Source organism: Camelus ferus, chromosome 11, assembly GCF_009834535.1.
Source record: "Camelus ferus isolate YT-003-E chromosome 11, BCGSAC_Cfer_1.0, whole genome shotgun sequence".
In the NCBI taxonomy this organism is placed as follows: Eukaryota; Metazoa; Chordata; class Mammalia; order Artiodactyla; family Camelidae; genus Camelus; species Camelus ferus.
Window position 1 is genome coordinate 68,832,801 of NC_045706.1, and position 13,666 is coordinate 68,846,466.

Below are 13,666 nucleotides of genomic sequence, written 5' to 3' on the forward strand. Positions count from 1 at the left end.
ACTTTGGGAACGTCCTGTAGAGCCGGTCGCTCACTCGTCTCCACATAACAGACCTTCATTTGTGTTCTCCCTTTTGTTAGGTAGGGTTCATGCTCAAAGTTATAAAACTGACTCTGAAATTGTTTGCACATGTTATTTGTCAGCCATTCTTCCCCATCCTAGTTATTTTTGTCAGTGTCCATTTTCTCGTGGTTTCTCTCTCAACGCTGTTTTTAATGTCCTCTTGCACAGCTGGACTTGTGTGTATTGTCTCTGGAATGGTCCTGCTGTGAAAGTGGCCTTCACCCTACGGGTGAGCCCGGCCTGATGTGTGGATTCGCCTGGGTTCCCTGAAGTGCGGGAAACAGCAGAGACCGGGTTTCGGCTTCCCACAGTCCTGGCTGCATGCTGGACCTTGGGGGAGTGATCTCCCCTCTCAAAGCCTCAGTTTCCCGTAGTTTAAATGTGGATGATAACACTGATGTGGGAGAGTTATGATGAGGTTTTGAGGATTGGAGATAATATGTGGCAAAATTTAATGATCGGTGGCAGCGATTAATACCGTCAGAATTCTTGTCGGTCATGTGGAATTCTCGAAGGTTCCGTTATTTTGAACTGTAGAACTTTTCAGGTAGCTTGGGGGAGGGGTGGAGACCTTTACACTCTTAAATGTTTTGATTCTACCAAAAATTATTCCTGAAGTGTACTTTGTACTTCCCTGCTTTTTTCTTTTAAATTTGGAATTTTTTTATAAATTGAACTATAACTGATTCTTCCCTCCCTTCTTAAACTGAATATGCTGATCATCATTCAAGTTGTTCTTGATCATTGAGATTCATGAAACAGACGTTGGTCTTATGCTGTCAACGCAGACCCATGTGGGGAGGGAGCAACGGCATTTATCCTGTTGTTTTCTTTGAAGGGGTGGTAATTAGGTTTTTAAATTTATTTATCTTTAATGGAGGAACTGGGGACTGAACCCAGGACCCTGTGCATGCTAGGCAGGCACTCTACCACTGAGCTGTACCCTCCTCCCATCCTGTCTCTTAAAAAGGACTCATGTTCAGTTTACACCCTGTCCCCCTCCTTTACTCCTCTCCTTCTTCTAATAGTAGAAGAAAGCTGCAGGCCTGACTTACTGGATGGGGTGATGTGGCTGTTCCTGGGTGAGGCTTACTTAACAGATCAGAGTCAGAAACGGTGTTTTGGTTAGTGTGTCTCTGAATTTACCTGAGTCATAGTTGGGAAACTCCCCCTCCGTCTCCACTGTGACCCTCACGCCTGCAGCCCCTGCACTGCTGATACCCTCCAGGAGCTCTGCCCTGGGACCCCTTTCTCCATGTCCTTGCTGGGCGTGTCCACCTTATACGCTCCCTCAGCTCCCTTGTCTGTCTCTTTCCGAGTATACAGATGCAGACTTGTGTGTGTGTGTGTGTGTGTGTGTGTGTGTGTGGTTGAGTTATCAGGGCGGGTTAGCTTGTCTACACCCCAGGAATTTCTAAACCCCTTCAAGATAGAAACTCTGTCTTGTTATTCTTTGAATTCTCAGCTTAGATTACATATAGGATCTGGCTTAGATAATCTGCACGATACATATCTGTTGGGATGAGTGAATAAAATGAATGATTAAAATGATGAGAAACATTTGAGTTTGAGATTTACATCATAAAACAGGCTAAGAATAATTGCTGTAATTCTCTGAAACATGTAGCTCTGTGCGTTCCCTGGTATTTAAGGCAAAAAATGAAATTCAATGAACCTGATTTTCTCATAAAGGACGTTGTTACGAGCTGACTTGTGCTCCCTCAAAATCCATATACTGCAGTTGTAACCCCCCAGGACCTGAGAATATGACTGTATTTGGAATAGGACCTTTAAAGAGGCGATTAAGTTAAAATGATGTCATTGGTGTAGAACTTAATCCAGTATGGCTGGTGTCCTTTTAAGAAGAGGAGAGCAGGACACGGACACACAGAGGGAAACCGTGGGAACACACAGGGAGAGGGTGGCCGTCTACAAGCCAAGGAGAGAGGCCTCGGAAGAAACCAGTCCTGCCAACACCTTGATCCTGGGCTTCTAGCCTCCAGAATAATAGCAACACTTCCGTGGAAGAGTTATTGTGAGGTTTGGAGGATTAGAGAGGATATATGGCAAAACTGTGCCTTTAATAATCGGTGTCAATTATTAGTATTATCAAAATTTTTATTAGTTATATGGAACTCTTGGATTTTTCAGATAGTCTGGGGGAAGACAGACATTCCTATTGTCTAAGCCACCCAAACTGTGGCACCTTGCTGTGGCGTCCCCCGCAAATGATCACAGAAATCAAGTCAGTTTTCTCTCTGCATTAAATTCTGAGATGTTTTTAAACAAGGATTTTCATTTATGCAGCAATAAAAAGCCTGATACGCCAGAATCTTTAATAAGTTTTGCAAAAGATGTAGTCTTCATGTGATTTTTTTTTTTAGTTTGAACTTCCCTAAGGTTAATATTCAAATAAAATCTAATATTCTAATAAAATATTCTATTAAAATGTTCTAATAAGAATATCCTTTTTTATTATTTAAAAAAATGCCATCGCCTCCACTGTTGCTTGTCCTTGACCTATTTAGGCGTCACGCCTGAATTCCTACATCACAGAACAGTAAACCACATACACCTGTACACACATTTCTTACTTGCACTCTTTGTCCAGGGAACATGAAGGAAAAGGATCTCTTTGCAGGGGGAAGGTTTACTCTGGAGCACACATGCTCTTCTTGCTCACTTCCTGCTCAAGTGACAGCAGGAAGTTTCCACGAGCACTCTTTTCTGTTGGGAGGAGAATTCCAGACGCAAGCATTGCTGACAGTCTCAGCTTTCCTGTAATAATACAGCCCGGCCCATCCTGTATATTGCCTTCACGATGGGTCAGCTTTCCCTTGAAATGCCTTTTGCATTAATATTTTATAGTCTGACTGCATGCTGCAGAGCTGAGTCAGTGAATTAGCATCTGGGAACAGAGAGATGGTGAAACCTCTCAGTGGTCTCCAGTGAAGCAAGTGTGCTGTCCTGATGCGTGCCAGGCATTTTGACATCCGTGACTTTCAGTGAATTAAGATAAAAAAAATATGCAGACTCTCCAAGGATAACCTCTTGCTTTATAAGTCAAAGAGCCGTCTGGGAGGGAGACCTTTAAAAGACCACACCACCTCCACGGCTGCTCTTCCGTTCTGCCCTCCTGCCTTTTCTTGTCTTGGTCCTTCTTATCAGTCTCCCGTGTTTTATGTTCATTAGCCTACAGGAAATGAGAGCCTACCTCAAATCCATTTTGGAAAAATTCAGGCAAGTGCAAACAAATAAAAACACGGACTTGAATCATCCACCAAGTCCACTTTTAGGCACACGTCTGAAAGAGCCTAAAGCAAGGGCTCAGATATTTGCATGTGCGTGTTCACAGCAGCATTCTTCACTGTTGGAATAGTGAATATTCCACCAGGAAGTGGAAGCGATCCAAATGTCTATCAACAGGTGAATGAATAAATGAAATGTGGCGTGTATCCACGCAATGGAACTTTACGCATCCTTAAAAAGGAAGGAAATTCTGACACAGGCTACACGGATGAACCTTGAAGACATGATGCTGCATGAAATAAGGCAGTCAAGAACAAATACTGTATGATTCCACTTATACGAGGTACCTAAAGTAGGCAAATTCCTGGAGACAAGGCAGGATGGTGGTGGCCAGGGGCTGGGGGAGGAGAGAATGGGGGGTTAGTGTTCTATGCAGACCGAGTTTCAGTTTTGCAGGATAAAAGAGTTCTGGCGATCTGTTGCACAACAATACGAATGTCGTTAACACCAGTGAAATGTACACTTAAAAATAGTTACGATGGTCAGTTTTACACTGTGTTTTTTTAAACCACAATTGTAAAAACACAGATTATAATTAGACGATTCAGAGGAGGCTGGGCATCTCTAGAAGGCTGACTGACAGAAAGGACGAGCAATGAATGGCCCAACAGTGAAGGAGGAGGTCAATGGGGGATTTGGATTTAACTGTCTTTGTGCGCTGAGAACTGGAGACAAAGCACAACAAAATCTAACAGGACCCTCTCCTCTTAATCTAGGGCCCCAACAAGCTGCACCCCACTTGTTAGGATTAAATAAACACACTCTATCATCAGCACTCCCACAAGGGAGCTGCCGGGAAAGCTGCCTGTCTCAAACCTTGGTGCTGACTAAGGGGACAGAAATCTCTCTGAAGACTTTGTAACCACAAGATAACATCCAGTTTGCAGCCCTTATTCACTCTACATGGATGGTTCAAACAGCTCAAACAGAGGATGTATTCTGAAGTGGTCCTTGAGTGGTAGTGCCTCTAAGCACCTAGCAGAAACAAAGGTAAATTTCAGTCTGGAAGAACAGAGCTTTAATATTGCTCTTGAAGAATGCATGCTAGTAAAGAGACAAGGAAAGTATGACTAAGTGAAAAGTTTTAACATATACTACAAAACCGACTGCCGCGAATAAGAGCCAGGAACGTCACCAGAAAGCAGAAACGGACTCTCAGTGAATTTAGAAATTGTAATGATCAGATTCAGAATAGAGAGTAGGTACATCTAATACATCGAAAGGAGTAAAAGAAGAGATTGAAAATGTAAGTAAGAAGCAAAAGGCTTATAATCACCAAGAAGATCTGGAGAAGCACCAAATACGAGAAATGAGAAATGTGATAATGAAAGCAAACTCTTGGAGGATTTGACAAGAAATCTGACACTTAGGAGCAGAGAACTGGTAAAGTGAAAGTTAGATCTGGAGAAATAATTTCGATGTAGCACAGAGAGACACAGAGGGAAACAGAACAGGAGGTTATAGGGTGAGGAGGACATTGTCAGAAGGGCTGTCATCCTCCTCGGTCAGAATCCCAGAAGGAGATGAAGGGAAGAACGGGATAGGAAAAATATTAAAAATTTAAAGGCTGAGATAACACAGACTTAGGCAGTTGGGATGCTGGTAAACCAGCAAGAAAAGGATGAACATTTTAATTAAAGGCACTGGGGCAACGGTTTTCTTTATGGTAAAGGAAATGTACCCTATTTCACATTATACACAAAAATTTATTCCTGGTCGACCAGCAACTTAAATGCGAAAGGCCAAACTATACAACTTTAGGAGAGGTGATATAATCAAATATCTTTGCAGCCTTGGGGGAGAAAGGATTTAGTAAACAAGGTATAGAAAGTGCAGAGCTTTTGCACTTGGTAGGAAAAGTTGGATACATTATATTTCACTTAAATTAAGAACTTGTATTTATCAACTATATTCAATACCTTGTAGTCACCTATAATGAAAAGGAATATGAAAACGAATATATGTATGTACATGTATGACTGAAGCATTGTGCTGTACACCAGAAATTGACACAACATTGTAAATTTACTATACTTCAATAAAAAAAGAACATGTATTTATCAATAATGCTGTAAAGAATGTAAAAAACCAAGCCGTAAATTGGGAACATATCTGTAACATATATCCTTTAATAAAGGTCTTGATCATACATGTATGTATATATACAAAGGCACACAGGTACACACACAGTATGCCTCCATGCATACACATGTGTACATATATACACACGTACACATGTACAAACTAATGAAAGACAAAGCTGCAGGCCAACAGAGAAAGGGGCAAATGATTTCAGGAAGAAAAACTAAAAGCAAACAAAATGCTCGACTTCATTAATAGTGAGGGAAATGCAAATTAGAATAAACAAGAAATATCACTTTATTCTTACCAGATTAGCAACAATTAAAAATTGCCTGTTGCTCTCAGATGTTGGTGAGGATGTGGAGCGATGCAGCATGTGTGTGCTGTTGGGGGTGTGTAAACCCATAGCACTGAAGTATTATCTAGTAAATTGAACATTTCCACACCCAGTAATTTCATGTCTGGTAAATTTGTGCATTTCCTGGAAAAGTCAAACTTTTTTTTTTCAGTAAAGTTGAACATCTGGTATAGTTGAACATTTGCATTCCTAGGAGTTCCATTCCCAGGTGTATGTTCTAAAGAACTTTTTTATACAGATGTACCAGGAGACATGTTCAAGAACATTCATAGCAGCAGAATAGCATAAAAAAAGAAAGAAAAAAAAAAAGGAAAAAAGAAAAAAATTGAAAAAAAAGCCCCAAGTCCCTAAATATTCAACAGTAAAATGAATAGGTGAATTATGGCACATCCATGTAATGGAATATTATATAGCCATGAAAATATATATGCTGCAGCTAATAAAACATGGCAATGTGTCAGCCTCGGGAACAGAATGTGGAGCAGAGGGAAGAAGAAAGCAAAAAGAAAGGAGCAGAAGGCTATATATGCTGTGGTTTTGTATCTATAAGGTTCTAAAACATAAATAAACAGTATAGAAGTTGTGAATATAAGTATAGCAAACACTGAAGAAAAGAAAGAGAATGATGACACCAAATTCAGGACAGTGGCACTTGCCGAAGGAGGAGGGAAGGGAAGTGGTTGGGAATGTCTGTGATTCCATTTGTGCTCTTTTTCTTACCCTGGGTGACAGCCACATTCATTGAATTGTTTTTCTTTCCACCTTACACATACTAAAAAAATATGTATTTGCATTGACTCAATATTTAATAAAACTATATTTTTTGAAAAAGTGTGATACCTAATGTTCTCCAATGTAGGGGAAAATACCCTAAGTTACCTCCGAGTCCTTGGGCTTTGATTTGTACACAAGATGCTTACTAAGTGCACATGACAAGTGTGCCCCCAGAGCACAAGAGGATAAAACCGTGTGTTTTCAGAAGATGACTGTGACCGAGGTCCTTATTACACTGTGTTTAAAGAGGTGATCTCCAGTTTTCTGAGATGTTTAGCCATGGAACATGGAGAATGAAAAATCGAGGTAACTATATTTAATTTCAAGAGTAGTCTCTGGAAAAACCGTCACAACAGGTTGCTTTAACTCCTTATGTTTTAAATATCATATCAGGTGTCAGAAGAGGTAGGTTTTGATTTTTCACCTCTTAAGTGTTTCTTCCTCCTTTCCGTCCTCTGTGTTCCTCCCTGAGTGGACCCCTTGGCTTCATCTCTTCAAGGTCTGTGTCACGTGTTTTTCAGATGATGCATCCAGCTTCAGCGTTAGCATGTGCAGAGCTTGGCTCTGGCGGGCATTCATTGTCAGCGTCTGAGTCTGTGTGACCGTGACCGTGTCTAAGGGATGTTTTCCTGTCGGCACTGGGATGCCAGGGACAGAGTCTGCCATAATCTTTCATATATTCCTACTCCCAACCTCATGCCGGGCTCAGAGTCACTCATTAAGTGTTCCACAAATGAATGAAGACTCATTTTTCTTCAACATTGAATTCCTCTCCACTGGATCAGAAGAGCTAATCAGAGATGAATTTGGGGTTAAAATGTTTTAAATCTGGGATGAAATTCCCCTGCCTGTTTCTGTTTTATTGGTTAGATTTTTTTCTATAAATATTTCAGTTTTCTTGTATTGGGCCTCACCAAAGAGCTACATATTGTCAATGAAAATCTTTTGGCTTAGAGTAAAATTTAAATATTTATCTCAGGATTACATTAAATAACATACCTTTCAAAAAGGAAAGGCATTTAAGGTCGTTTGTGGAATTCTGATATTTCGTAAGAATTATTTTCAAGGCAGTTTCTCGCCCTTAGTTAACAGTAGTGTTTTGATATGATGCGTAGCATAATTTTAATGTTACATTATCATGGAATTGAAGTGTGTTGGTAAAAAAGACTTTTTTGTTGATCCTTACTCTTTTCTAGGGTACCCGTATTTATGAACTGTATTGGTTTACATGTCAGAATTTGAACATCTGCTTCTGGTACTTTTTAAGGCATGAGGTTTATTGATGACAATAACATGTAATGTGAAACCGTTCTCTGTTTTTTCCTTTCGGTATCTAAAAGCACCTGAGTCAGGATCTGGAAGACTCGTCATGTTCTTCCACACAAGGAAAGTTTAACCGAGAGCAGTTTTACAAGTTCATCATTTTCCCTGGCAAGTGGATTAAGGTCTGGTATGATCGCCTTACCTTGTTGGCATTGCTTGATCGGTAAGTCCCTGAGCTCACTCGTGTTCTGGTGAGAGACACAGTAGGGGCGTGACAGTGTGCACGTGCATGCTCACAAAAAGAAATTTTGCTGCATGCTAGGGTTTTCAAGGTGTCCACCTCTTGTGCTGCAAACCCAGAGTTGAAGCAGTAAGATACCAACAACTGAAGAAACTGTAATTTAGCAATTAAAATGGGAGGGAGGAGGGAATGTCGTTTGGGGTGGCCACTATGGAACAGTTTGGAGATTCCTTAAAAAACTAAAAATAGACTTACCCTGTGATTCAGCAATCCCACTCCTGGGCATATATCTGGAGGAAACTCTAATATGAAAAGATATGTGCACCTTAGTGTTCATAGCAGCACTATTTACGATAGCCAAGACATGGAAGCATCCTAAATGTCCATCGATAGATGACTGGATAAAGAAGTTGTAGTGTATATACACAATGGAATAGAGAATGAAACAATGCCATTTGCAGCAACATAAATGGATCTAGATATTATCATACCAAGTGAAGAAAGCCAGAAAGAGAAAGACAAATACCGTATGTTATCACTTCTATGTGGAATCTAGAAAACTGAAACAGATGAATTTATTTACAAAATAGAAACAAACTCGCAGACATAGAAAACAAACTTATGGTTACCAGGGCTGGAAGGGGTGGGCAGAGGAATAAATTGGGAGTTTGGGATTTGCAGATACTAACTACTACATATAAAATAGTTAAACAATGTCCTACTATATAGCACAGGGACTTATATGCAATATCTTGTGATAATCTATAATGAAACAGAATATGAAAAAGAATATATGTGTGTTTATGTATAACTGACACATGATGCTGTACACCAGAAATTAACACAACATTATAAACTGACTATACTTCAATTAAAAAAAATGTTGGGTGGGAAGAGAATTGGGTCACGTGGTTTAGACTTAGGTTAGCTCTGGGGACAGTGTTATGCGTTGGTCTGCTCTCTCCTTTGCCACGTTTTTGTGGGAGAGCCTGCAGCTCACATGCCTGGGTGTGGGCGTGGGTACAGAGGGGAGAAACATGGATGGAGTGATGTCTAGCCCTTCCCCTTCACAGCTTGGGTTCTACTTCTCTGTCCTGTAATTTGAGTGCTGATCTTTCCTTTAAGCCCTTTTGCTCTTTCTCACCAAGCTCCTCAAGACGCAGTGTTGTGGGTGGGAGCTGCCGTTACTGGATGGGGAGGCAGAGGTGGGAGGGCCAGGTGGGCTAAGGTGGGATGGAGATGCCCACCTCTGCCGCCTCAAGGAATACAAAGAACAAGACTGTGATCTTCAAGGGGTGAGTGGAGTGTGGGTTTGGAAATTCACAATGCTGTTAATAACAGTGTCATCAGCAAAAAGGCTGAGATGCACAGTTAAATTCCAGCCAGTGGGGCCGTGGGAAGGCTAGTTGCCTGCCTTGCTGTATTTGGTCCCCCAGTGACTACTTGTTATAGTAATGTCTTAAATGGTGTGATCACATACTAAAAACTATAGTCATGCAAAATTACAACAGTAAATTCCAGGACCCACAAGTCAGGGAAAGGAGTTACAATGGTTCTTCTAACAACACTGTGTTACCCCAGGGGCACACCCTGAAGACAAAGATTTCATGCTTAACTAAAATCATTCAAGATAATACACTCTGTTAGATGAGACAGTTTTTTTGAAATAGTCTGGTGAAAAGAAATGATTGAACGTTGAACTAGCTTGTATTAACCCTTCATACTAAAACCACATATTTCTGTACGTTTCTAGGCTTGTTATTTTAACATCCACTCGGTGATGAAAAATTCCAGTTGAGGTCTACAAAAGGATGCTGAAGATTATTACAGTTTTGAAACGTTTGTAGTGTTATAGTTTTAATCACCTCTCTTGCAAGTTATGATGGGGTTTAAATTTTGTGCTCAGGGATGACCTGAGTGGAGATGCCACCGCCTCCATTATCCATGGATTCCTTGGCTGGTGTGGGGGGCCCCTGGGCCCCGGAGAACCCTGTGGCAATCAAATCTAGTCCCCACTGCTCACTAGTGCTGTGATCTTAGGATGGCTACAGAAACTCTCTGTGCCTCAGTGTCCTGTCAAATGGGGATAATCTATACCACAGGGAGGTTGTGAGGATTAAACCAATTTAGCCATCGAAAGAGTTCTTTAAATATTAGTTCCTATTGTTATTATTATTACCTGGAATGTGGCCCAGAACCCAGAAAGAAGAAACTAAAAAAAAATTAAAATTAGGGAAGTCAAAGTAGCTATTGTCAAATCGAGACACTAAAAATTTTCTCATCCTGAATCTGCCCCACCTGTCCTTGGCTCCATCTCCACTGATGACAGCCCTACCCTGCCAGCTTCTCGGGTTGAGCATCTTGGAGTCATCCTCGAGTCTTCTTTCCTGTCACACGCACACGTTCAGTTCTCACAGGGAAGGATGTGTACTGCTGCTTCAAATGCGTCTGCGGCAGCTTCCACCTTTAGTGCTACCACCCTGGTCAGAGTTACTTTCATCTCCCATCTGGGCTACTGCAGTGGCATCTCCTGCACACACCCATTGTCTCTGTGTGCTACTCTTAAAACATTTTTTTTAATTATTATTTTTTATTTTTGAGGAGGGGACGTAATTCAGTTTATTTATTTATTTATTTTTATTGGAGGCACTGGGGATTGATCCCAGGACCTCGTGCAGGCTAAGCATGCGCTCTACCACTGAGCTATACTACCCCCGCTCCACCCCGCCACCTGTGCGCTATTCTTAACACAGCAGAGTGAGGCCGGCCCTTCTGTTCTTCACCACACCAGGCACTTTTCCAGCCTTAAGACTGTTGCCTCTGCCCGGAGCTCTCTCCCCTCCAATACCTGCACGACCAACCCCTTCGTCTTTCAAGTGTCTTTTCTTGGTGAGGCTTAGCCTGACCTTCCTGTTTAAAAGGACATCAGCTCCCTGTCCACACACTCATAATCCCTCCTGACTTGCACTATTCATCTTTCTATTGCACTCATCATCTTCAAACACTATATACTTATTGTGTGTTTGTATTACTTGTTTTATGCCACTGCCCCCTAGAAAGGAAGCTCATGAGTTTCCTCCACTGATGTATCCCCAGCACCCAGAGCAGCGCTGAGCACTTCTGTTTTGTGAACAGATGAATCCCGTTCCCTTACCAAACCAGCTCCCCTTCCCAATTTCTGCCATTATAATCCTTTTCCCCAAGATGGAAATCTTGGACCATCTTCATTTTTTTTCAACCAGTCTTTTGCTGTACAAAATCTATTCAATCACAAGGTTTTTTTTCTGCCTCACTCTCTATTGTGTCTTATTAAAAAAAAATTTTTTTATTGACGTATAGTCAGTTTAACATATTATGTCAGTTTCTGGTGTGCGGCATAATGTTTCAGTCATACATATACATACATATATTTGTTTTCATTATACGTTACTACAAGATAGTGAATATAGTTCCCTGTGCTGTACAGTAGGCCCTTGCTGTTAATCTATTTTATGTATTGAACTGTGTCTTAAAGTCACCTGTCCTTTCCAATAAAATAATGCCACTCGCAGCAACGTGGACGGACCTCAGATGATCATACTAAGTGAAGTAAGTCAGAAAGAGAAAGACCAATATCGTATGGTATCACTTACATGTGGAATTTTAAAAAAAATGATGCAAAGGAACTTATTTACAAAACAGAAGCAGACTCATGGACATAGAAAACAAACTTATGGTTACCAAAGGGGAAAGGGGGGTGTAAATTAGGCATTTGGGATTAACAGATACTAACTACTATATATAAAATAGATAAACGACAAGGACCTACTATATAGCACAGGCAACTATATTCAATATCTTGTAATAACTTATAATGGAAAAGAATCTGAAAAAGAACAGATTTATATATGTGTGTGTGTGTGTAGAACCAAATCACTTTGCTGTACACCTGAAACTAACACAGCATTGTAAACCAATGATACTTCAATTAAAATTTTTTTTTAAAACTCACGATTCTCCAGCCATGTCACTTTCCCAGGACCTCGTTACTTCTCTCTGGGAGTATTGTTTTTCTGTTCCCCTTCAGTGAATCTAGTTAACCTCCACAAGATAAATCTTTCTAAAGTGCAGCCTCAATTATGACACTCCTTGCCCAGTGAGCAAACTTCTTAACTCATTACTTAAATATAGATACATGAGGAACTGTGGGAAGGGAGCAGAGGTGGGGAGGCTGGGGACAAAGGGATAGAGTCCTGGTGGAGGAAAATCTGGGAACAAAGACTTTTTAGGAACTTTGTTTAAAAATATTTTTTCAGATTCTTTTCCATTACAGCTCATTACAAGAAATTGAATATAGTTCCCTGTGCTATACAGTAGGACCTTGTTGTTTATCTGTTTCATATATAGTAATGTGTATCTATTAATCCCAAACTCTTTTTAGGAACCTTATTATTTTCTCCTAAATAGAAAAAAGTTAAAAAAATTTTTTTAAATTGGAGTATAGTTGATTGGCAATATTGTGTTAGTTTCTGGTGTACAGCATAGTTAAACATATAATATTTTCAACTGAAATTTTAGTTTCATTTTATTTCCTAAGTCTTTAGATAGTTTTAAGTAGATACATCAAAATATTACGAACACATTAAAGAATTCATACTGTATTTTATGGATCTGAACTAAGAAGTGTATTCAGTTCTATAAAAAGTGCAGAGTAGAAAATAAAAAGCACATGCATTTCCCTTTTCATCAAATATATTTTGTTCACCCCAAACATTTTTTTAAAAATTTGCAACATGAGCATCATAATATCTGAGTCCTTTCCATTTCTATACTTCTTGATTCTGTATGTCTTGATTGCCTGATTAAAAGCTGGGCAAAAGGTCTGGACAGATACCTCACCAAAGAAGATATATAAGTGGCAGATAAACACGTGGAAAAATGATCCACATCAGACATCATTAGGGAATTATGAATTAAAACAATAATGAGATGCCACTACACACCTATTAGAATGGCCAAATCCAAAACGCTGACAACACCAAATGCTGGCAAGGATGTGGAGCAACAGGAACTCTCATTTCATTGCCGGTGCGAATGCAAGATGGTATAGCCATTTTGGAAGACAGCTTGGCAGTTTCTTACAAACTAAACATACTAGTACCATTTGATCCAATAAACATGCTCCTTATGTTCACACAAATGTTTATAGATGGTCTATTCGTAATTGCCAAAACTTGGAAGCAACCAAGATGTCTTTTGATAAGTGAGTGGATAAACAAACTGTGGTCCATCCGTACAGTGCAATATTATTCAGCAGTAAAAAGAAAAGAAGTATCAAGCCATGCAAAGATGTGGAGGAAACTTAAGTGTGTATTACTGAGTGAAAGATGCTAATCTGAAATGGCTGCATACTGTAGATTCCAACTATGGACTCTGGAAAAGGGAAAACTATGGAGTCAGTAAAAAGATCAGTGGTGTCCAGGGGTCAGAGAGAAGGGAGGGATGAATGGGCAGAGCACAGAGAATGTTTAGGGCAGTGAAAGTACTCTGTGATACTGTAATGATGGATACATACCATTGTCTAAAACCTGTAGACT

The 13,666-nt window shown here is 40.2% G+C and overlaps 1 protein-coding gene across 1 annotated transcript in view; it reads left to right on the forward strand.

Moving 5' to 3' along the window:
• PCNX2 (pecanex 2) overlaps positions 1 to 13,666 on the forward strand; it is a 233,437-nt gene that overhangs the window by 49,983 nt on the left and 169,788 nt on the right. The window contains exon 10 of the mRNA XM_032490546.1: positions 7,927 to 8,072. Coding sequence (XP_032346437.1) covers positions 7,927 to 8,072 — 146 coding nt within the window. The remainder of the gene's footprint in view (positions 1 to 7,926; positions 8,073 to 13,666) is intronic.